At 39.0% G+C, this 25898-nt stretch overlaps 1 protein-coding gene across 2 annotated transcripts in view; it reads left to right on the top strand.

Moving 5' to 3' along the window:
* Nucleotides 1-24822, top strand: part of cables1 (Cdk5 and Abl enzyme substrate 1) — a 36379-nt gene extending 11557 nt beyond the window's left edge. Inside the window, exons 2-10 of one of the 2 annotated variants that reach the window (XM_047369096.1) lie at nt 5423-5494; nt 5581-5673; nt 10092-10169; nt 17229-17331; nt 20157-20313; nt 20390-20493; nt 21541-21647; nt 21793-22000; nt 23248-24822. In XM_047369096.1, the coding sequence (XP_047225052.1) occupies nt 5423-5494; nt 5581-5673; nt 10092-10169; nt 17229-17331; nt 20157-20313; nt 20390-20493; nt 21541-21647; nt 21793-22000; nt 23248-23388 (1063 nt within the window). In that variant the 3' untranslated portion in view covers nt 23389-24822. The remainder of the gene's footprint in view (nt 1-5422; nt 5495-5580; nt 5674-10091; nt 10170-17228; nt 17332-20156; nt 20314-20389; nt 20494-21540; nt 21648-21792; nt 22001-23247) is intronic. The other variant, XM_047369097.1, reaches the window with a different exon arrangement.
* The last annotated feature ends 1076 nt before the right edge of the window (nt 24823-25898 follow it).

A 25898-nucleotide genomic window follows, 5' to 3' on the forward strand; every position in this document is an offset into this window, starting at 1 on the left:
ATGTCTTTATTACAAGATAATTTTATTGCATTCATAGCAGAATTGATTAAATGTTTCATAAGTAGAGATCATGCTTATACAAAATCACTTTAGGCAAGAATAGCAAAGAATTGTTTGAAAGGGACTGGAGGTTACAAGCCATCTTTGAAGCTTCATATTCAAACCAGTTAATGTCTAACCGAAGGTCTGGAGACTGATTGTTCTGACCTTTGCTCCTTGAGTTGTGAATGAATGAGTGGCTGTTGTTTTTGTCTCCAGAATTTTGTGCTTTCCAGAAAAACGTCTTGCATTAAGAACGGCAGCTGTTTATCCACTGAGCTTGGTTTTAGTCTGAATATTAAAGCTGGAGTTGCGTCAAAGCAAACAGGAAGCATCGCGATCAGCTCGCTAGTAAATAACATTTCAATTTATAGGTTTGGGTTGGAAAAAAGACAAAATGTCTCACAGAACAGAGACTAACCTATTTGTTGTAGGGATGTGCCTATCAAGATTTGTTTTTGTCCCTGATAGATGAGACATTTGCCCAAACAGTCCCTAGTGTGACATTACTTTAAAGTGAATAAAATCAATACTATGTGTTTATGCTTTAAAAAGTCTGTATATTTAAAATGCAGTAAAATAACTCTGTTTTATCTACAATATGTGGTCTACTTTAGCATTGTGAATGTCTCCTACTAAAATCACACACCAGTTAGGTTTTCAGTTCAGTTTTTTTATATAACACCAAATCTCAACAAATGTCATTTTAGGGTATTTTACAAAAAGGTCCAGTTCATGTCTGATTACACAGAAATATACAATAAATCAGATTTATACAAACACAGTCCTATTGTACAAACAGAGACATAAAATGGTCTAAATCAGATTACAATGCTAGTTGGTTGAAAGTTACCGACGCAAAAAACCCGGGCCAGCTTTGCAGCAATGCCTCCTTCTGAGAAAGCATACAGTGACAGTAGAAAGGAACAACTCAGTTTTAACAAGAAGAAACCTCAAACAGAGATTTACCTGGCTGGTAGATTAATGACACAAAAAAAAGAGAGAACATATAGTTAGTCTAAAGACAGCTAAAGATTCAGTAATAAATGTGAAATTACTGTAATACTTTGTTGAAACAGCTGTAAAGACATTAAGCAGGTACAGTTTAGCACAAAAATTCATACCTCTGGAAAATTTCAAGTATTTATTTTAATTTTACAGACATTTCTTCTGACTAGAAGTAATGTTAATATTTTTGGAGTGGCCCAGCCAGAGTCAGGACTTTAGTCCGATAGTGAAGGGAGCTGAAGAGTAGGGTGAGGCTTGGAGCTCATCACTAAAGACAAATCACTTCATACCAGCAGGAAGATGCAAATATAAGAAAGGTTTGATTTCTGTGATGTCAATAAGTACTTTCCATTGATTATTGAGAAGAGTAAGAATATTTTTTGACATGCCATTTTCTTTTTAAAATGTAAATAAAAATTGAAACCATTTTTACATGTGTATAAGAATAAATAATTTAGGAAATAATTGTAGGTATCTAACTGTAACTGATCCATAAGAATATATTAAAAATGGTCATTTAAAAGCCCATCAGTCTTATGTTAGCTTGACCTGACAATAAACTCATATATAGTAAATTCACCAGTCTTTCCTTCTCACTGCAATACTGAGAGCAACAGACTAAGTAGACAAACTGAAAATGTTATTAAAAAATTAGCTTATTATGAATGCAACAGAATTTTTCAAGAAGAAATATTTTCATATTCAGACTCTAATTACTGCATGCAGTTGCAGGAATCAAAATGGAGAAAGGTTTAAACGCCAAAGCAGCAAGCTGCTGTCCATAAATATTAGAAACAGTGTAACAATTAAGAAAATATCACTGTTTAGGTAGAACTACATTGAAAAAGATTAAGCTAAAGATAATCTGAATAGCTCTGGGCCTTTTTGCAAGATTAGGTAATTCCATAATTAAAGTGATGCATTAAAAGAAAACATGCTCTATGTTGAAACCTGCAGCTATGGATCCTTATCCTGCCTGTCCTCATCTGAGGGTGGCCAATGAAGGATGATTAAAACTTACCATAAATCACATGATCGCTCTCCTTCGACCCTCGGGCAGAGGTCAGGTCAGGCCTTTTATTATGACAATCAAACAGAGACGCAGCTGACGTCTGTTCTACTTATTTAGACTTAAAGTTTATTGCTCCAGCCTTTTTTTATCAGGCATTGCTGTTCTTCATTTGGGTTTATAACAGTTAGGTTCCTAATAAACATTGTAATTCATCTTCTCATCCTAATCTTCACGTAAACAATGAGTTCATTCAGTCTTCTCAGCTGTACAGCAATCACTGAGGATGTGGTTGTTTAACTCTGGAGATTGTCAAGCACATTTATTTGACACCTTTTATTAATTTCTGTTTCAATATTTCAAATCTAGTGTTGAAGAGAGTTGAGTCAGGGTAGGTTCCATCTTGTTCTAAGCAAAGGCTGAGGAAAAGTGTAATATTTATGTTATTTAGATCATAAATGGGTTAACTTCTCGCTGTTTAATTTTTTGGGGGTTTTTGGGGTGAATCGTTGTGGGTCAGACTAAATTGTTAGACAGTATTGTTACTGTGGAGCTAATCGTGCAATTACAACCTAATTTTGGAACAGCTCTAGGATACTTAGCTTTCACATGTCGGTTTATTTTCTCAAACTGGCAGCCGATCACATACCAAAAGTGTCGCCGCAGCAGAATGGAGTCGAGCAGCTAAAGTGTGAAATAAAGGCCATCTGTGACCAAATGTGTCACACAAAGGGCCCGCGGAACCAGGTTGTTATCCTCTTAGCAGCTCTGATCCTGGGAAATACTACATGCTATTCATGATACTGAGGAGATCACTGACCACAGAACCATACAGTCTGTGTATTAATCACCAGTCATAAAATGTTATATAAGAGCTTTCAGTCACACCTTCTAAACTACGACTGTTTTACAGAAATCTGTTACAAAAATCATAGAAAACTGTTTAAAAGCAGTTGGCCTCATTATGGCTTTACCTGAAACTGCCCATAAAGTCTTAACGGGTGTATTATTAATTCAAAATTTCAAAAGTTTTGGAGAGTACAAACGAAGTCTTCAAAGGCTCCGATGACAGTCGTTTGTCAGATTAATAGCACCCTTTGAAAATAACAACCATTAAGCAGGTGTTAAACACATTCTTCATTAAGCCAATTTTTCAGTTTTAAAAATGTATTTATTTACTGGTCTGATGTAAAATTGTAATCCTAAATGCTGTGTTTTCATTTGCTGCAAGCAGAAAATCATCATAATTAACAGAAATAAACACTTCACAACAGTTTGTGTTCAATGAATCTATATAGTGATTCACTTAGTGATGGAGTAACTGTAATAAATTAACTTTTCAATAGTATTCAAATCCATTGAATATGACTGTATTACATGGCAGAGAGACATTTTGGGTTTATACTCTGCAGACAGTGGAACTACAGGTCCTTCTCAAAATATTAGCATATTGTGATAAAGTTCATTATTTTCCATAATGTCATGATGAAAATTTAACTTTCATATATTTTAGATTCATTGCACACTAACTGAAATATTTCAGGTCTTTTATTGTCTTAATACGGATGATTTTGGCATACAGCTCATGAAAACCCAAAATTCCTATCTCACAAAATTAGCATATCATTAAAAGGGTCTCTAAACGAGCTATGAACCTAATCATCTGAATCAACGAGTTAACTCTAAACATCTGCAAAAGATTCCTGAGGCCTTTAAAACTCCCAGCCTGGTTCATCACTCAAAACCCCAATCATGGGTAAGACTGCCGACCTGACTGCTGTCCAGAAGGCCACTATTGACACTCTCAAGCAAGAGGGTAAGACACAGAAAGAAATTTCTGAACGAATAGGCTGTTCCCAGAGTGCTGTATCAAGGCACCTCAGTGGGAAGTCTGTGGGAAGGAAAAAGTGTGGCAGAAAACGCTGCACAACGAAAAGAGGTGACCGGACCCTGAGAAAGATTGTGGAGAAGGGCCGATTCCAGACCTTGGGGGACCTGCGGAAGCAGTGCACTGAGTCTGGAGTAGAAACATCCAGAGCCACCGTGCACAGGCGTATGCAGGAAATTGGCTACAGGTGCCGCATTCCCCAGGTCAAGCCACTTTTGAACCAGAAACAGCGGCAGAAGCGCCTGACCTGGGCTACAGAGAAGCAGCACTGGACTGTTGCTCAGTGGTACAAAGTACATTTTTCAGATGAAGGCAAATTCTGCATGTCATTCAGAAATCAAGGTGCCAGAGTCTGGAGGAAGACTGGGGAGAAGGAAATGCCAAAATGCCAGAAGTCCAGTGTCAAGTACCCACAGTCAGTGATGGTCTGTGGTGCCTTGTCAGCTGCTGGTGTTGGTCCACTGTGTTTTATCAAGGGCTAGGTCAATGCAGCTAGCTATCAGGAGATTTTGGTGCACTTCATGCTTCCATCTGCTGAAAAGCTTTATGGAGATGAAGATTTCATTTTTCAGCACGACCTGGCACCTGCTCACAGTGCCAAAACCACTGGTAAATGGTTTACTGACCATGGTATCACTGTGCTCAATTGGCCTGCCAACTCTCCTGACCTGAACCCCATAGAGAATCTGTGGGATATTGTGAAGAGAACGTTGAGAGACTCAAGACCCAACACTCTGGATGAGCTAAAGGCCGCTATCGAAGCATCCTGGGCCTCCATAAGACCTCAGCAGTGCCACAGGCTGATTGCCTCCATGCCACGCCGCATTGAAGCAGTCATTTCTGCAAAAGGATTCCCGACCAAGTATTGAGTGCATAACTGTACATGATTATTTGAAGGTTGACGTTTTTTGTATTAAAAACACTTTTCTTTTATTGGTCGGATGAAATATGCTAATTTTGTGAGATAGGAATTTTGGGTTTTCATGAGCTGTATGCCAAAATCATCCGTATTAAGACAATAAAATACCTGAAATATTTCAGTTAGTGTGCAATGAATCTAAAATATATGAATGTTAAATTTTCATCATGACATTATGGAAAATAATGAACTTTATCACAATATGCTAATATTTTGAGAAGGACCTGTATTAGTTATAAAATTAAGAATTTGATTTGTCGTATTTCCATTAATGTTTTCAACACAAAATGTTTGCAATACCCTGTTTAATAGTTCAGACTGAATTTGGGTGACCTTCTGCATATTATTTTTATTATTAGTTTTTAAATAAAATAATGTTCTGAAACGCTTTGTTTTAAGTTTGTAGAATATTGTTGGATCTTCTAATTATGTTTCTTTGCAGTGCTAATTGTGCCTCGTTTTTATGTAATCAAATCTAGTCTGTGTCAATTAGGAGCTGGAGAGATTTAAATTCTCGTCTTCTGAGTTTAAGGTTGCCTTCTTCTGCCTGTTTTCACAGAAGGAGACTCATCTCTCAGCGCTCTTCGCTAGAAACTCTAGAAGACATCGAGGAAAATGCTCCTCTACGCAGGTACAATCCAAAATCCCCCACATGCATTGGAGGAATACAGCCCACCTTTTCTTTTACTGTTTGATTTTTATGTGTTTTTATTTTAGATGCCGAACCCTATCTGGTTCACCCCGACCAAAGAGCTTCAAGAAGATCCACTTCATAAAAAACATACGGCAACACGATATGCACAATGGAAGGTATGGAGTCAAACAGAGCCATCCCCCAGTCAATGCAGGTCCTCACTGAACGATGGCAGCCTGCCCCAGTCAATAAAGTGCAGTTCGGTTATTTCTCATGTTACAGCAAGCAGGCCCGGTCCATTCACAGCATGTTGCTCTGACTCTTAAACAAACAGATCTGGAAATCTAATCCAGTTGTACAGATTTGTAATCTAATGAATGTTTATTTGAATCTTTTTTTGATCACTGTTGAATTTCCTTTTAAATCACACATTCAGTTTCACTGCTGAATCACATATTATTATCACAGTTTTCATAAGCATGTTTGCAGCACAGAAATCGCTCACGTCGACCACAGTCTGCCTCAGATGTGCTGATCTTCAAATGTCTACTGAGTAGAGACTGTTTACTAGTTCAGAGACTTTCAGTAAATAGCTCTTCTCATGGAAATATGAGATGTGGTTGAATACTGGCCTTTTTTTCAAATAGGAGTAATTTTGTATTGTTTTCTTTTTAAGAATATTATTGATCCTGATATAAAGAGGGTGATATTGTCCACAGCTTGTTAGAAAAGATGGTGACTTTGGTTGTATTTTTAAGAAAGCTCATTCTTGCCCTCTTAGTATTTGTTAACATGTGCTAAAGAAACTGGCGTTTTGGCTCTAGTGTTGTTTGTTGGCTGATTTCGTTTGAAAGATTCACTGTCTGTCTATGAGAAGAAACGCTCGGGAGGTTTTTTAATGTTTACTGAAGTCAGAGCTACTCTGCCCTGTGCTGTTTACTGAACTTATTTTAAAGATTGTAGCTCAACTTTAACAGGAAAAATAGGATGTAAGAAAAAGGCATCATGTTTATATCAAACTATTGACTAGCCCCAAATGAAGGCCTTCAAGCACCTATAATCTTTTTAAATATTTGGTTCTACAAATAATTGCTATCCTACAGTGTGCCTAAAAAGCATCCCCCCCCCCCTACAGGTTTTTCAGGCTTAAATGTTTCACATCATCAAAAATAAAATTTATATCAGACAAAGATAATCCAAATATATTCAAAATAGAGTTGATTTAATTTATGGGGAAGTATGCTATCCAAACTAGTTTGGTCCAATGTAAAAAAGTAATTGTACCTAAACCAATTAACTGCTTGTGCCACCCTAGCGACAACGACCATCATCGAGCGATTGTGATAGCTGAGTCTTTTACATCGCTGTGGAGGAGTTTTGGCCTACTCTTCAACCTGTCATGCCACAGCAATCATATTTAGGCCCAAACTTTGACTAAGCCATTCCAAAGCCTTCATTTTGTTGTTTGTTTTTGTTTTTCCAATAGAAGTTATGGGACATACACCTTCCAAAACGTTCCTCTTTAGCCTCATCAGTCTATAAAATATATTTCCAAAAGTGCTAGTGATCTTCAAGACGTATTAATGGAAATTATACTTTTTTTGTTAGTTTTGTTCAAAAAGGTTTTTCCACTTTGAATTTTCTCATGGATGCTATTTTTCCTCAGTCTCTTTCTTGTTGTTAAATCATGAACACCTTAACTGAGGCAAGTGGGGCCTGCAGTGCTTTAGATGTTCTGGGTTCTTTTGTGACTGGATGATTTGTCAAAGCTCTCATGGAGTAATTTGGTACGCCACCCACGCCTGGGAAGGTTCACTACTGTTTCATCCTTCCCTATTTAGAGTCCTAGCAAAGCCTTAGAAATGGGTTTGATAACCCTTTCCAGACTGATAGATGGCAATGACTGTTTGTCGTTTTTCATTCTAGGCATTATATGTTGCTTTTCTAGGTCTTTTAGATTTCTTCATGTTGTAATTTCTTGATTCTGCGTGCAAATACTGAAATTGAACCAAAAAAATAGTTAATATCAGTTATTTGAAATTGTCTTTGTATTTACTCTGTGTTATCTTTGTCTGATTTATTTGATTATCTGAAATATTTAAGTGTGACAAACAGCGCAAAAACAGAAGAAGGGGTCAAATACTTTGTTATGGCATTGTATAAATTTTTCAAAAATACTTCTAAGCTTAAGGGGATGAACCCTGATTGTCCACTGAGGACAGACAGCTTTGAAAAAATATTATTTATGAAGTACACTTAGAGCTAATTCTTAATTGGGGTTAACTGGGCCATCACTGCAGACAAAACACCAGCAACAAGTACTGGAAGAATAATTTAGTCAGGGACACTCAGTATAGGTTTTTTAGTAATGCCCCAATCACTTAAACATACTCAGATCCTTTTTTAAATATTTTTTGGATGGGTTTTCAGAATGCCGATATAGGCCCTGTTTTAGGATAGAAATGATTGCCTGATTTAGCCAAAAAGCCAGATTTATTCCAAAATAGCATATTTCATGTATTTTAATCTCTGCTATCATTTTCATGTACAGGCATTTTCCTTTACATATACAGTGTATCACAAAAGTGAGTACACCCCTCACATTCCTGCAGATATTTAAGTATATGTTTTAATGGGACAACAATGACAAAATGACACTTTGACACAATGAAAAGTAGTCTATGTGCAGCTTAAATACTGTGTAAATATATTCTTCCCTCAAAATAACTCAAGATACAGCCATTAATGTCTGAACCACCGGCAACAAAAGTGAGTACACCCCTTAGTGAAAGTTCCTGAAGTGTCAATATTTTGTGTGGTTACCATTATTTACCAGAATTGCCTTAACTCTCCTGGGCATGGAGTTTACCAGAGCTTCACAGGTTGCAACTGGAATGCTTTTCCACTCCTCAATGACATCATGGAGCTGGCGGGTATTCGAGACTTTGCGCTGCTCCATCTTACGCTTGAGGATTCCCCAAAGATGATCTATTGGGTTTAGGTCTGGAGACATGCTTGGCCAGTCCATCACCTTTACCCTCAGCCTCTTCAATAAAGCAGTGGTCGTCTTAGAGGTGTGTTTGGGGTCATTATCATGCTGGAACACTGCTATGCAACCCAGTCATGCTCTGCTTTAGTATTTCACAGTACATATTGGAGTTCATGCGTCCCTCAATGAAATGTAACTCCCCAATACCTGCTGCACTCATGCAGCCCCAGACCATGGCATTCCCACCAGCATGCTTGACTGTAAGCATCACACAGCTATCTTTGTACTCCTCACATGATTCCCGCCACACATGCTTGAGACCATCTGAACCAAACAAATTAATCTTGGTCTCATCAGACCATAGGACATGTTTCCAGTAATCCATGTCCTTTGTTGACAAGTCTTCAGCAAACTGTTTGTGGGCTTTCTTGTGGACAGACTTCAGAAGAGGCTTTCTTCTGGGATGACGGCCATGTAGACCAATTTCATGTAATGTACGGCGTATGGTCTGAGCACTGACAGGCTGACCCCCGACCTCTTCAATATCTGCAGCAATGCTGACAGCACTCCTGCGCCTATATTTCAAAGTCAGCATTTGGATGTGACGCTGAGCACGTGCACTCAGCTTCTTTGGACGACCAACGCGAGGTCTGTTCTGAGTGGACCCTGCTCTTTTAAAGTGCCGGATGATCTTGGCCACTGTGGTGCAGCTCAGTTTTAGGGTGTTGGCAATCCTGTTGTAGCCTTGGCCATCTTCACGTAGCGCAACAATTCGTCTTTTAAGATCCTCAGAGAGTTATTTGCCATGAGGTGCCATGTTTGAACTTTCAGTGACCAGTATGAGAGAGTGCGAGAGCTGTACTACAAAATTAAACACACTTGCTCCCTATTCACACCTGAGACCTAGTAACACTAACAAGTCACATGACATTTTGGAGGGAAAATGACGAGTGCTCAATTTGGACGTGGTTTCTTAGGGGTGTACTCACTTTTGTTGCCGGTGGTTCAGACATTAGTGGCTGTATCTTGAGTTATTTTGAGAGAAGAATAAATTTATACTGTTATATAAGCTGCACACAGACTGCTTTTCATTGTGTCAAAGTGTCACTTTGTGAGTGTTGTCCCATGAAAACATACTTAAATATCTGCAGGAATGTGAGGGATGTACTCACTTTTGTGATACACTGTACACACAGCAGTAGCTAACTTTTTCATTTTATGAAGCTTTTATTCTTGGATAGTGTCTTAAGCAGCCTAATAGCAATTTTCCTCTGAATATGGAAAGTAAAAAGCAGCCAGTTTTCATCAAACCACTATCTCCACCTGGTTCTTTGTTTCTGAAGATTTATCTATAATTAATAAATAACAGAATATTCAGTATTACTTCTCCTTAGAAGTAACATATTAAGAACCAGTAGTGGTGCAAGGCATTTGCATAGACCTGTGGAAAACACTCTGACAGAACAACGCATACCAAAGTTTCCCACTCAGGTCTTCCAATCTTCTCTCGACTGAAGTTTTACCTGCCATCTCTCTCCAACTTAAACCTGTGGATCTTCACCAGATAGATCCTCATTAGCTTGTTCACCATTGTCTTTTTCATAGGATAGTCCTTATCAGTGGCAGAAGATCCTTCTATAGTGTGTTTTCTGTCCTGCCCTATCAAGATTGTAGCCAAGCAGGGTATGTATCAGACGGCATGCCGTACTTCTTATGACTCCGCCCACCCTGTGCTCCCTCTTTCCCTTTTTGTTTTTTTTCCATCCTTCTGCTCTGTCGACACACACTCCCTTCAAAGCTTGATTTTGGCCGATGCATTTTCACCTTGATGGTGTAATAAATAAACAGTGGGCTTAAAACGGCTTTAAGGGCTTAATTGTGTGAATACATGTGTAAGTATAAGTAAACTAGATAGCTTTTCTGCTTGTCGCTTCTGTTGCTTTTTGTCATAATGGCTCTGGTGGCTTGTGGGCACACATCCATTTTTTCACCCACATTATTTTCATCCATAACTGGCTTTGCTGTCTATCCTGTTTACCATTCCTGGGGTAATTGCTCCTCTTAGATCTAGTCTTTTTAACCCTGAAATAATGATACTGCATTATTTGTTGGTCTTATTCTCAGCCGTGCATTTTCGGTTTATTTTCTACCAGTCTTGCAGCTCTCAGCAATATACAAGAGCTAACCTCTGGCTTACATATATGCTGTAGACATTTCTGTTTTTTAAACTCAATGAAAGGGGTTTCATTTGGTTTTCACTGAGATGAGCTTTATTACAGGACTAGTTCTGACCCCTCCTGGTAACACGTGTTTTTGAAGGAAGTGAAAAGGAAACAGGGCAGGTAAACATCCGAGAATACAATGCACAGAAAGAAAAGCTCCATGTTGAGGTTTAGTGCAGAGCACAACAGGCTCAGAGTATTTGTGGAATGTCCTAAGCCAACCAATCAGTGCAGGGTCAAAGGTTAATAAGCCCCAATGCTCTGTTAGTGTGCACATTTGGCTGCTTATTGGCAGTTTTCAGTTAGGCTTTTGCTAGTTGTTTTGTGAAGTGCTGAACACGATTATGTTAGACAACTCGGCTAAAACTGCTGATTCAATTTTAACCCTGCACTTTCTTTTCTGAATAAGCTTCATGTTGCTGTGAAAATTAGCTTCAAGAGTAAAACGGATCGAACTGAAGATCAGCATGTCCTTCTCACCTTTTGTAGTTACGTTCTTATTTTAAATTTCACTTTTTTGTTCAAAATTGCATTTGTGCACCAGATTTAGGGGTTTAAAAAATCTTGCTCCCTGAAATTAGTCAAAAAACAATTTTGCTATTAAGGATGTGCAAAAAACCTTAAACCACTTCATATTTGCAGCATAATGTCACACTGCAATTTTTTACAAAAATCCAAACTTTTTTAAGTACATTTTATACAGTGTTGGAAAAAAGTACCATGCTTTGTACCACAGGCTTTGAACAAAATCCTTGGCGTCAAAAAATTATTACCTTTACAATTCCTGTGAAGTAATGGCAATCAATGCATTTTTTTAAAATTAATTTATTCTGTTTTATAAGTTGATCTCTAAAAACAGCTAATGAATTAATATAAAATTTTTTTCCAAATTAGTTATCAATTTGAAAGGTCAATTTCTCTGAGCTACTCTTCAAAATAGGAGAGACAAGACAACATGCCTCTGAAGTCAGGCAGATGTGTGGTCATCTTCATAAGTCAGGAAAATTTTTGCCTAAACCAGTCTCTTCCCACAGAGGAATAATGAAAACAATAAGTGAAGAGGATGGTAATGGAGGTCCCAAAAATTTGCAGTCTTCTCTTGTCACCAGAAACGGTAATTTGTTTCCATTCTTTCGAACACATGCCCTATTTTTAATTAATCGCGCCATTATTTTTGGCTGATTGGGCTGTTAATTTAAGTTGACTGTGCTTCTATTTTTTAATTAGTTGCATTACAATTGTTTCATTAGTAATGCTGTTAATTTTTTTAGCAGCATTTTTAATCATGTTATTTAACCATTGCATTGCACAGTACTGGGGTTGGACAATGAAACTGAAACACCTGGTTTTAGACCACAATAATTTATTAGTATGGTGTAGGGCCTCCTTTTGCGGCCAATACAGCATCAATTCATCTTGGGAATGACATATACAAGTCCTGCACAGTGGTCAGAGGGATTTTAAGCCATTCTTCTTACAGGATAGTGGCCAGGTCACTACGTGATACTGGTGGAGGAAAACGTTTCCTGACTCGCTCCTCCAAAACACCCCAAAGTGGCTCAATAATATTCAGATCTGGTGACTGTGCAGGCCATTGGAGATGTTCAACTTCACTTTCATGTTCATCAAACCAATCTTTCACCAGTCTTGCTGTGTGTATTGGTACATTGTCATCCTGATACACGGCACCGCCTTCAGGATACAATGTTTGAACCATTGGATGCATATGGTCCTCAAGAATGGTTCGGTAGTCCTTGGCAGTGACGCGCCCATCTAGCACAAGTATTGGGCCAAGGGAATGCCATGATATGGCTGCCCATACCATCACTGATCCACCCCCATGCTTCACTCTGGGCATACAACAGTCTGGGTGGTACACTTCTTTGGGGCTTCTCCACACCGTAATTCTCCCGGATGTGGGGAAAACAGTAAAGGTGGACTCATCAGAGAACAATACATGTTTCACATTGTCCAAAGACCAAGATTTGCGCTCCTTGCACCATTGAAACCGACGTTTGGCATTGGCATGAGTGACCAAAGGTTTGGCTATAGCAGCCCGGCCGTGTATATTGACCCTGTGGAGCTCCTGACGGACAGTTCTGGTGGAAACAGGAGAGTTGAGGTGCACGTTTAATTCTGCCATGATTTGGGCAGCCGTGGTTTTATGTTTTTTGGATACAATCCGGGTTAGCAACCAAACATCCCTTTCAGACAGCTTCCTCTTGCGTCCACAGTTAATCCTGTTGGATGTGGTTCGTCCTTCTTGATGGTATGCTGACATTATCATGGATACCGTGGCTCTTGATATATCACAAAGACTTGCTGTCTGGTCACAGATGCGCCAGCAAGACGTGCACCAACAATTTGTCCTCTTTTGAACTCTGGTATGTCACCCATAATGTTGTGTGCATTTCAATATTTTGAGCAAAACTTTGCTCTTACGCTGCTAATTGAACCTTCACACTCTGCTCTTACTGGTGCAATGTGCAATCAATGAAGACTGGCTACCAGGCTGGTCCAATTTAGCCATGAAACCTCTCACACTAAAATGACTGGTGTTGGTGTTTCAGTTTCATTGTCCAACCCCTGTATATGTTTAGCTGTGTATTTAAAGCATCTTACACATAGTAGCCCTCATAATTGTGATGCATACTTTTGTGTACAGTGACAATAAAAGAAACTCTTAACATCTTTAAATATAATTGACAATAATATTGGAGGATGCTGTTTAATATTTAACAATCATTTGTTGTCTTATTTTATAATAACCGTTTGTGTTTAAACGTTTCAAAGCCAACAATAGTTTCATCTGTCATTAAATTGCCTCAAAATGGAAAAATGTGACTTGTGACTTGTGGAAGAACCCGAGTTGTCTCTGGCTGTATGTAGAGGGTAACACTGCACTGCCACTCCCCTACATGTTGCTGCACACTGCTTATCAACTGGCTGAAAAGGGCTGCTACACTTTTCCCTCTATTACAGTAACAAGCCAATACCAAATCCACAGTGTACATGAGCAGTTAATTAAAATTATAGATAAAATTAAAACAGGTGTAACTACTTTACTATGATACTTGGGTAGCAGTTGGATTAGGTGTTGCTTTTCTGTTTAAAATACTAGCTTTTAGATCATGTTATACTTTTTGTTTTAAATGTTTTTGTGAATGCCATGAAATATGGTGGTTTACTAGAGGTTATTATATCGTAAGACTTTAAATTCAGTTCAGTTTGTTTATGTTGTGTCAAATCACAAAAACTGTAAACTTGCATTCTAGTTCATTTCCAGTTATAATGCAATGCAGTCAAACTTGACGGCTAATTTAGTAAAAGGTTTTCTATCTAAGGGAGGCCAACCGATTGCACCATTATTGACTTGGCAGCAACCCCTTACTGGCAGAATCTCATACTAGCCGCTGCTTAGCTGAGATAGATTGCTTGTAACCGTTTGTTTGGTAAAATGGTGGCAGAACAACGTATGAAACTGACCTGAGCACCTTAAATCAACTGTTTTTCTGTGTATATAGGAAAATAATGAGGGAATCAACATCTTCCAGTTTCAAGTTGAGCTGAGGGCGATCAAACATTAATGTTTAACTAAGAACAGAAGAATTAGCCCAGGTCATCTGCGTCATGTTTTCATGCCTTTGTTGTACCACCATGCTTCTGCTTTGAACGTTCTCTGATTTTAAACAAAGTGGTCATTGGGTTATATTGTTGGCAGTGGGCTGTGGTGGAAATTGAATCCTATGTGGAAGCATTAAACTTGTTCAGATGTCGAGAATAAATGATCTTACAGGGATTGATAGAGTTACAAAGGCTCAAATGTGCTGTAATGGGTGCAACTGGACAATAATGTCGGGGGATATTATTACTTGGCAGTTATGTCATAAAGAGTTTATATAAGCTGTTAGGTGTTTATTGAAATGTCCTACAGAGCCGGAGATTTTTATTGTCTATGTTGTGTTTTCACTTTTTTTACAACTTAGAAACGCTTTGCAGGATAAGCACTTGGACTGAAACATATTAACATACAGATTAAATAAAGCTTTGGATTCATGCATGTTACTAAATAACATTTACTTCCTTTTTTTATTTCCTGTTTCATGCTCAGCATAACAAAGCTGAACCGTTATTTTCTGCCTTTTCCTTTTCCTCTCTTCTATTCCCCTCCACCCATTTCCATTTTATTGTTAGGTTAAAGATGCATTGCTGCATTGGGATCTCCTTTCCTGCAATGTGTCGACATTTCACATAGGACAGCAAAAATATTAGAAAGTCATGCATTGTCGATATTATTAAATATTGCAATAAATGTATTGGGGCTGAAACAATAAATCTATTAATTATGATTAATAAGTTCTAAAAATAATTGTTAATATAGTATTTAAATGATTGTCAGCTGGAGTGTGGAGACTCTAAAACAGTCCATTTACTGAAAGAGCAACCCACTCAGAGCGGTAATTAAGCCAAAACTGTACAAAAATAAAAATACATTTTCCATTTTTAAGATGAAAAACGTTCATTGTCTGTAAAGATGCTCTTTCCAGAACACCTCGAGTGGCATAGTTTAAAGTCTTATCTGGTGAAAATTCTGTTTCCAGCCATCTTCATGACCCTCAGCATCCTTAACTCTGCATCTGGTGGCAATCTTCTGCTGCGAGACTCCGTCCAATGGGCTGAATATTACATCTGCATGCAACGCGCCAACTCATGACTCTGGGAATGTATTAGTCAACAATTAAGGCATTCAAAAACAGTCTTTAGCGATGTGAATTATACGCACACTGATACTGCGATGATGATTTATTCACAATGATTTGATCTTTAGAGACTAATAGAGACTTAAGCCCAAAATTATTCTCACCCTTGGCAAATTTAGCTTTCAAATTATTTTCATCCAATCAAGAAGTTTGTTTCTGATTGGCTGGAAATAAGGCAGGCATCCGACAAAAAAATAATAAAGCTGGTTCAATAAAGCTGCGAGCCTGCAGTCCACTTGCATTGCATACATGCAGCTTGAAGCTTCCCAACTGTAATTTTAAAACAGTAAGTCAGTCAGTCATTTTCTACCGCTTATTCCATAGTGGGTTGCGGGGGAGCTGGTGCCTATCTCCAGCAGTCTATGGGCGAGAGGCAGGGTACACCCTGGACAGATCACCAGTCCATCGCAGGGCAAATTTTAAAACAATGTTACGTTTAACAAGCATGATCCTTTGGTTTTTAAACCCATACAGTCCATGTTTTTGTGATCAGAAATATTTTAAAATGGCTATATCTATTAAAATTTTTTTTTTTTTGAGGAAAAATTGTAGTAGCCTTCATTTCAACCAACTGACCGGTTGTGCACAGCAGCAGGTGAGGGGGACACTGTTACTCTAAGCTTCTTACAACCAAAAAAAACTCTTGATTTGACTCTTGATAGTTGGTAATTTTTTTTAAAAATCTTCATATACCTTGATTCCAGAAACCCATCCATGCCTACCCAAAATACACCTTCCTATAATCCCCTCTCGCTCATACAGACTTAAAAACAGAAAGTGTAATTAAATTTAGTTAATTTGCTGAAAGGAGGAATGCTCTTAAATAAGTAGTCTTAATTTTTATGATGGATAGCGCTCCCTCAGTTCCCACCTGCTTTTTGTGACGGCAACTATTCCACAGGAAAAGTACATTAGGCTTCTTTCAGCCAGCTGACTGTGAGTACCCAGCAACTGGTGGGGGAGCACAATAAAAAAAAAAAAATGTAGCATTTGAAAAACCTCCATATGTCTCGATGCTGGCCGACCTGTGTCTATTTTGCTTGTAAGCGGTTATATATTTCCATAGTTACCCTCAAACTAACTCATTACCTCTTATCTAGTGTTCTTGTTTTGGATTGTAAAAGTAAGACTGTTTCATTGCCTAGTTATTAGTGTGTAATCAAGCAATTACTAAGAAGTAAAAAAATGACATTACATGAAAAAAAACAACTATATTTGCTTTTCTAAATTCAGGTAATTACATTAAGTCAAGCGAAAAACTATAATGTCTGGCTGTCAAACAAGTATTTACAAGCATCAGAATAAGTATTGTCTAGTACACAATCTTTTTACAGTAATATTTAGCCTGTACAGCATAAGTATAGTCCCGATCTGCCCACACGTCGCCCCACTGACACACATTTGACTCTCCAGCCATCTGTTTAAGACACTGTCCCACATCAGCATGGCATTTCAGGCTTGGGTGAGGCAGCAGCTGACAGACTTTGGCTCGATTTTCTCCTCCATCCTGCCTCCCGAGGGCACAATTTATTTCGGAGCACCCTTTGAAGCTTCTGAAAACAGGAGCTGTTAACAGAAATTAGGCCAGCAGCTGAGCACAGATCGATACAGAGACTACATGTGCAAAGCAGAATGTGAGCGTGTAAGGAAAAGGAGAATGGAGCAGGGCTAAAGGAAGATGGAAGAAAAAGCAGTGGGGGTCAAACAAACCTGCAGCATAATTTGTTTGGTGACGGTTCTAAAAGTCTTGTGCTCACTAGGGACGTAAAGGCGGAAGGGCGTCAGCGTCACCCATCAGGAGGTGTAAGTGCCAAGGAGATGGTGATTGGACTGGAGGGAGTGGAGTTAGGAGCAGATGGAAAGGTGAGAAACCAACGAAGATCTGCAAAGAATAAACTTGTCTTCTTGACATGATCAGAGAATACCATTCTGAAGTATGTACACTTGCAAAAGTATTCATACACCTTATTATTATTATTATTTTTTTACATTTTGTCATGTTACAGCCACAAAACTAAGTGATTTTAGTGGGATCCTGTGTGATAGACCAACACAAAGTAGTCCATTAGTGGAAGTAAAATGATACATGGCTTTAAAGAACATTTACAAATTGAAACATTTCAGTGCAGCTTGCATCTATATTCTGCTCTCATTACTTTGACACTGCCTTATAAATCCCACTTCACAGTACAACTATTAGCCATTGACAAATCTGACTTTCATTGGGAGGGTGATGAGAAGAAAGCCATTGTTGAAAGAAAAACTTATTGGTCGGGACCGTTTGTAGTTTGACACAGAGGTTCACCTTTCAGAAGAAATGTGACCCTACAGCCAGAGCCACAGAGGAGGCTTAGATCAGGGGCTTCGAGTCCAGCCTTAGAGGGGCTGGTGTCATGCAACTTTCAGATCCAACTGAAAATTTACAGCAAGGCCTAAAAAATTTCAGTTAAGACTATCTTCATCCAATCTTGAGCTATTTTACGAAGACAAATGGGCAGAAAATATCATTCTCTGGATGGGCAAAGCTGGTAGGGACATACCCCAAAAAGAAAAATCATGTATCCGTCTCCTTGGTCTATCACAAGAACTTAATAATATAAAATGTATTAAAAATTGTGGTTATAATTTGACAAAATGTGAAAAAGTAAAACTTTTATGGATACATTTGAGCAATGCTGTATATACAGGTGCTTCTCAAAATATTAGCATATTGTGATAAAGTTCATTATTTTCCATAATGTCATGATGAAAATTTAACATTCATATATTTTAGATTCATTGCACACTAACTGAAATATTTCAGTTCTTTTATTGTCTTAATACGGATGATTGTGGCATACAGCTCATGAAAACCCAAAATTCCTATCTCACAAAATTAGCATATTTCATCCGACCAATAAAAGAAAAGTGTTTTTAATACAAAAAACGTCAACCTTCAAATAATCATGTACAGTTATGCACTCAATACTTGGTCGGGAATCCTTTTGCAGAAATGACTGCTTCAATGCGGCGTGGCATGGAGGCAATCAGCCTGTGGCACTGCTGAGGTCTTATGGAGGCCCAGGATGCTTCGATAGCGGCCTTTAGCTCATCCAGAGTGTTGGGTCTTGAGTCTCTCAACGTTCTCTTCACAATATCTCACAGATTCTCTATGGGGTTCAGGTCAGGAGAGTTGGCAGGACAATTGAGCACAGTGATACCATGGTCAGTAAACCATTTACCAGTGGTTTTGGCACTGTGAGCAGGTACCAGGTCGTGCTGAAAAATGAAATCTTCATCTCCATAAAGCTTTTCAGCAGATGGAAGCATGAAGTGCTCCAAAATCTCCTGATAGCTAGCTGCATTGACCCTGCCCTTGATAAAACACAGTGGACCAACACCAGCAGCTGACACGGCACCCCAGACCATCACTGACTGTGGGTACTTGACACTGGACTTCTGGCATTTTGGCATTTCCTTCTCCCCAGTCTTCCTCCAGACTCTGGCACCTTGATTTCCGAATGATATGCAGAATTTGCTTTCATCCGAAAAAAGTACTTTGGACCACTGAGCAACAGTCCAGTGCTGCTTCTCTGTAGCCCAGGTCAGGCGCTTCTGCTGCCGTTTCTGGTTCAAAAGTGGCTTGACCTGGGGAATGCGGCACCTGTAGCCCATTTCCTGCACACGCCTGTGCACGGTGGCTCTGGATGTTTCTACTCCAGACTCAGTCCACTGCTTCCGCAGGTCCCCCAAGGTCTGGAATCGGCCCTTCTCCACAATCTTCCTCAGGGTCTGGTCACCTCTTCTCGTTGTGCAGCGTTTTCTGCCACACTTTTTCCTTCCCACAGACTTCCCACTGAGGTGCCTTGATACAGCACTCTGGGAACAGCCTATTCGTTCAGAAATTTCTTTCTGTGTCTTACCCTCTTGCTTGAGGGTGTCAATAGTGGCCTTCTGGACAGCAGTCAGGTCGGCAGTCTTACCCATGATTGGGGTTTTGAGTGATGAACCAGGCTGGGAGTTTTAAAGGCCTCAGGAATCTTTTGCAGGTGTTTAGAGTTAACTCGTTGATTCAGATGATTAGGTTCATAGCTCGTTTAGAGACCCTTTTAATGATATGCTAATTTTGTGAGATAGGAATTGTGGGTTTTCATGAGCTGTATGCCAAAATCATCCATATTAAGACAATAAAAGACCTGATATATTTCAGTTAGTGTGCAATGAATCTAAAATATATGAATGTTAAATTTTCATCATGACATTATGGAAAATAATGAACTTTATCACAATATGCTAATATTTTGAGAAGGACCTGTAGATATTTTAAATAAACAAACTAGTTACCCATGCATACTGTTGTACAGATGTAAATGGCATGTATGCATTTCAGGATTTGTTTTGCTGGACAAACTGTAAATAAACCTGTTGATCTTTTTTGATATTTTCTATAAACATGCATAGAAATGTACATAGCATCAAATTGCTTAGTTTTGCTCTATATTGAACAGATGCCCACAAAACTAGACTGAATTGGGTGCTGAAAGTATCGAAACAGAAGCTCGATCTGATGTGCTGATCAATTTTTATGATTTCTATGTTTTAAATTGCTTTCTACAACATTGAAAATAAATTTCTGTGGTATAGTAGCAGGTTTTGCATTCCAGCCTTTTGGGTTTTTAGTGCTCAGATCAAGACTCTTTTGTTTGCAGACTGTTTCCTACACCCAGTTCCTGTATCCCACTAACGTTCTGGGCGGTCGAAGGAACACCATCGATTCCACGTCATCCTTCTCTCAGTCTCGAAACGCGAGCCACCGCAGCCTCAGTCTGGGCAGGGCCAACAGCAACCAGAGCAGCTTGGACACAGGTGGGTGAGCCTAGAAGCGGTTCCCAGGCAAACTCCAGCTTTAAGCTCATGTTGTGTTTGTTGGTGATCGCTGCAGGGAACGAGTTTGGAGACTTTCGCGAGTATGACCCCAACTTGCTGGATGACCCGCAGTGGCCCTGTGGAAAACACAAGAGAGTGCTCATCTTTCCCTCTTACATGGTGAGAAAATGCAGTGTCTAGCACGGCACTACAAGCAGCAGCTGCAGCAATCTCAGCCCGCTGAATAGCTGGTCGGGAAGGTTGTTTTCTTTCAAAACAAATATGAAGAGGCTCATCTCCGCTTTGACACGTAGACTCAGAATGCACCATCGTATTTCACCGTGTCTACTTTTTGACCCTTTGTGCTCAGCCTTTCCACAATAACAGAGAACAATATTACCGGAAAGATTTGTCCACAGTTTATTCCTAGAAAACGATTTAGAGTTTATCATCTTTTTCAGAATGCTTTTAGAATATTTGTAATCAGCAAGGTCAGTGTTTCAGTCTCCCCACCTTAATGGGACTCAGTCAATAAAACAGTATCTTTAAAAAAATGGATCAGCTCCGTTTTTTCCCCCAGAAAAGAGCGGATGTTTTATTGCGCTCGAGGAAAAGCCAGTGCAGAACTCCCTTCTCATTATTTCCTGCTTTCTGTTATTGCGTCACTGAGTTGCAGAATGCACAAGGACTGACAAAATTAAAATGTTAGTCAAGGTCGCTCTCTCTTACTTGGATAGCAAAAGCAAGCATTTGACAACAATATCTATTGTGTTTACTACAGGAATAGAACAGGTACATTCTCTGCATTTCAAGAGCTACTTGGGAGGCAGCTGAAAAGCAAACAAGCGGTTCTTAATAGATGTGCGAATTAAAAAAAACAAAAACAGCAAAAGAATTGTGTGTAAAGTAAATTGTTTGAAAGAAATTAAAATTGTGCTGTAAAATATAGAAAACTAGTTTATGTACAAGATTCTCACACAACTTACAGCAACACAAAAATTTATATTTGTAAAAAATGTTTAAAAAGCATATTTGTCTAGAACTTCACAATTATGTACTTATTTGTGTTTAGCTATAAGATAAAACTCCAATACTGAAGACTGTGCCTTTATGTGTGCCGGGTGACACCAGCGTCCAAATAGATTCTTCGTCAGACCTTGAAATCCAACACTCACACGTGAGGATCTTGTTGTGTTACCCACAAACTCTGTTCTTTTTGCCTTCCAGACCACAGTTATCGAATACGTCAAGCCCTTTGACCTCAAGAAGGACATGAACGAGACCTTCAAGGAGAAATTCCCCCACATCAGGCTCACTCTCAGCAAGATACGGAGGTAAACCAACAAAAAAGTCAAGAACTGAAGTTCTCTTCCTTTTACATTTGAAGTTAAATTTACAGAAATGTATGAGAGTTAATTTTGGTCAATTTTGCCTTTTTGTTTATCTCCTTCTCTTTGTCAACCTTTAACTTTTGCACAGCTTGAAAAGGGACATGAGAAAACTGGCCCAGGATGAATGCAGGTACGAGGAGCCGACTGTGGCCATGGCTTTTGTCTACTTCGAAAAACTTGTTCTTCAAGGCAAGCTGAACAAACAAAACCGCAAACTCTGCGCCGGAGCCTGCGTCCTCCTGGCAGCCAAGATTGGCGGTGACCTTAAGAAACACGAGGTTAAGTTTCTTATAGATGTAAGTCTTCTCGTTCACACAACCAGAAAATAAAGAGTTGTGGCTTCTAATGACCCTTTATAGGGGAGAGGTTCAGTTCTCTCATAATAATTGTAAAGTCCACTGAAGAGGCTTTTTTAGTACATTCAGTTGTAACACCTGGTTCAGGCTTGTTTATGAAACACGGCAAGTTAAAGCAGGAGCAAACATGCACGGGCAGATACAGGTGTGGGTAGACCAAAATGGACTCTCCTTGATTATTTGCTTGAATAAATCTAAAGGTTTTAATGTAAGATCTCACAGAAAAGTAATGGAAACACCAACTATCCGGTTTTAGCGTTTCTTGTTTTTTTTTTTCACATTTTGTTACATTAAAACCACAAACTTCAGTATTTGGGTTTTATGTTATAGATCACTGGTGTCGAGCTCTGATCCTCAAGGGCCGGTGTTGCTGTAATTTTAGATAAGTCTCTACTATAATAATAATAATAATATGATAAGCAGGACTCTGAGGAAACTTGGTGACATGCTGAAGATCCAGGTGTGTTGGACCAGAGACCCATTTAAAAGCTGCAGGACAAAACCCCCGGGGGGTTGGAGTTTGACACCCCTGTTATAAACCGACACAAAGTAGTGCATGGTCATGCAGTTTTAAAGAAAACATGTTGGTTTTCATAAAATCTTTTGGAAATAATACATTTACAATACAATTGTTGGGTTTTTCAGTCTAAACTAACAGGACTTTTTGATTCAGTTAGGCTGAAACTGAAGTGGCCTTTAATAGAACTTAGGATACATATCCAGGGTCTGAACTTTCATGTTTTTGCATTTTATCTCATAAAAACCTTTATGTGAAAGATCAACACGAACTGGTGCATAAGTGTGAAGTAGAAGAAAATGGTTGTGGGGCAACATCTGGGCCACTGAACGCAGCTGTCTTCAGAATTCCCCTTAATTGGTGAGAAGGGTAAACCTTTTGGCCTACATGTGAAAAATGTTTTGTGGCACATTCTGGCTTACCCTACCTAAACCCCCAACCCCGAACCCCCAAATGAAATCCAGTGCAACCAACTACCTTCAGAATAGCCTATTTAGTAAATGAAGTTCTTCTGTATAAATCCTGGTGTTCTGTGAAGCTCTCAGAGGTTTGTGGGAGAACTTTAGAAGGCATTAATGTTCATTAATGAGAGAAGCACCCACAAACGCCATGGTAGCTATGGAGGAGCTGTAGAGACCCACAGCTTATGTGTTGTGAATTCTCTCGGCAGAAACTGGAGGAGCGATTCAGAGTGAACCGCAGAGAGCTTATAGCGTTCGAGTTTCCCGTCTTGGTGGCGCTGGAGTTCAACCTGCACCTGCCAGATCATGAGATCATGCCTCACTACAGACGCCTGCTGCAGACCTCTTAGCATTGGCGAACCATCAGGAGGACAGCAGCTGGGTTCTCCTCCTGATACCTTCAACCCTCACAGGAATTATCCTTCTCCTTCACTCTCAGTTCTGACCACTACAGATGAAACCCTTCTTTCCTCTCATTTCACTACAATTCACCAAGAAGACTCTTTTCTTTTTTAACATTTAGCATCACTACATGGACATTTTACCAGTTTGTATACGTCATCTGCTTTTCTTCATCACTTCGTACATTTTCTCTTTTTGATTAAGAGAACATTTTTCAATATTTTAAATATTTTTCTGCCTTTTCATAATCCGCCTTGTTACCTTGTAAACTACATTCAAATTTCAAACAAAAGCCTTTTGTAAAGCCGCTGTTCTTAGCTGGACTGTTATTCCTCGAGAGTGACTCATCTTTTTGCAAAACTTTGTAATAAAAGTGCACTTTTTGGCATACCACACGATTTTTTTACCCATCTCGGGAACTAACCCAGAAGATCAATAAGCTAAACACACCTAATGTATTTGGACCTTTTGATTTGTTTCGTCTTCTCATAACACTTTTCTAGCATCAGAAATCTGCATGAAAATGCATTAGTATTTGTACGCAGGCAGAAAAGATGCAGCCCCCTTTCCATTCAGATTGTTTTCTACCACTTGAATGCTTGCTGCGGACTCCCCGAGGCCAGACACGCTTTTATCGGTGTCGGATTTCCTGTGCTCTATGTTAGAGTGTATTGCTGGCACATTTACAGTGCTTTGTTGCGGGAGCTTTTAACGCATGCTAAAAATGCTATTAACCAGCAGTCGGGGCTGGCAGTGATACGCACGGTCTTAAAGGGGAGAAGCGTTAGGATGTGAGCCGAGACCCCATGCATGCAAATATATCTCTTCTGCTGAAGTGTCCTTGAATAAGACAACGGGGTTCCTACAGACGAAAGGAGAGTGTTGTTTTTAGCCCACTGATGACCTCTGTGAGGAATCTCTCTAAAATGAGGACACGGGCAGGAGAATTTGGATCAAACATTTGCTTTAACTTGAATGTGTTGCTTTGAAATGTGCAATTTCTTAATCATTCTTTTTTTTAAATCAACATCAGCTGTGTAACTATTACTTTCTGGTCTGTAATTAAGTCTTTAAAATTTGTCACGCACTACCAGAGTATTGAGAGGTCACTGCACTAAATGTGTAAAACAGATCTGCTTTTTGGTGCTGCTCTACAGATGAATGGTGTTTTAAGGTCAAGTGTTCATAAAAGCAATTTTCATCAGAGAAAGATGGAATGTATTGTTTTTAAAGTATAATAAAAAAGCTCCTTTCTGTCTGCAAGCCCAAAGATTTTGCTCTATGATGCACTCGGAGTACTCTGTGAGTAAAGAACCCATGTGTGACTTGCTTAACCTGTGTATGTTTGTAAATAAAAAATGTCTTTGCTTGTTCAATCTAAATTACACTGTTTTTTTGTCTCCTTTACACTGAAGAAAACTGAGCTCACTATTATTAGACAGTTTTCCCTTACAGTGCCTGTAGAACATTTTAACATTTTGTCAAGTTACAACCACAAACCTAAATGTATTTTATTAGGATTTTATGTGATTGACCAACAAAATGCTTCAGTATCATGTTTTCAAAATTCCTTACAACTAAAAATCTGAAGTATGGCCTTCATCTCATTTCACCCCATCTGATACCCCAAAATAAAATCTAATGCAATTACCTTCAGAAATCCCCTGATTTGTAGAGTAAGCTTTTTGGCCTACATGCACAGTTTTGTGTGGCAAAAAACTAACACTGCATATCAGCCTGAACACAACATCCCAATCTGTAAAGCATGGTGGTGGCACATCATGCTGCGAGGATGCTTATCCTCAGTGGGGAAAGAGAAGCTGGTCAGAGTTAATGGAATGATAAAAGCAGCTAAATATGGAGCAAAGCTTAAAAAAAAAACCTGTTCGGTGACACTTTTTATATAATGTCACTGAGCCTGAGCTGTCTGCAAAGAAGAATGCAAAATTTCATTCTGTAGATGTTTAAAGCCCATAGGGACATACCCCAAAATGCCTGCGTCTCTAATCACAATAAAATGTAGTTCTACAAAGTTTTGAGTCAGGGAGACTGAACACAGCAAATTTTTAGATTTTTGTTTATAAGACTGTTTGAAACGCATAGCATTTTGAGCTGTATGAGTCTTAGTCTTTCTGCATGGAGCTTGCATGTTCTCCATGTACATGCATGGGTTCTGTGGCTTTCCCTCCACACACCCAAAGTATGCATGTTGGGTTAATTGGCCACTCTTAATGGCCCTTTGATCTAAATGTGTGTGTGCATCTGTTGTTGTCCACAGGTACAGAACATGAATGTATAATTTTCCTTTCTCTTCATAATTATGCATTGCTTTATGTTGGTTTATAGCATAAAACATATAAAATACATTAAAGTTTATGGTTGTTGCGTAGTAAAATGTGAAAGCGTTTTATCAAGACCAAAATACCCCCGGATGATGATTCAGTTTATTTATATAGCA

Source organism: Girardinichthys multiradiatus, chromosome 6 (genome assembly GCF_021462225.1).
Source record: "Girardinichthys multiradiatus isolate DD_20200921_A chromosome 6, DD_fGirMul_XY1, whole genome shotgun sequence".
In the NCBI taxonomy this organism is placed as follows: domain Eukaryota; kingdom Metazoa; phylum Chordata; class Actinopteri; order Cyprinodontiformes; family Goodeidae; genus Girardinichthys; species Girardinichthys multiradiatus.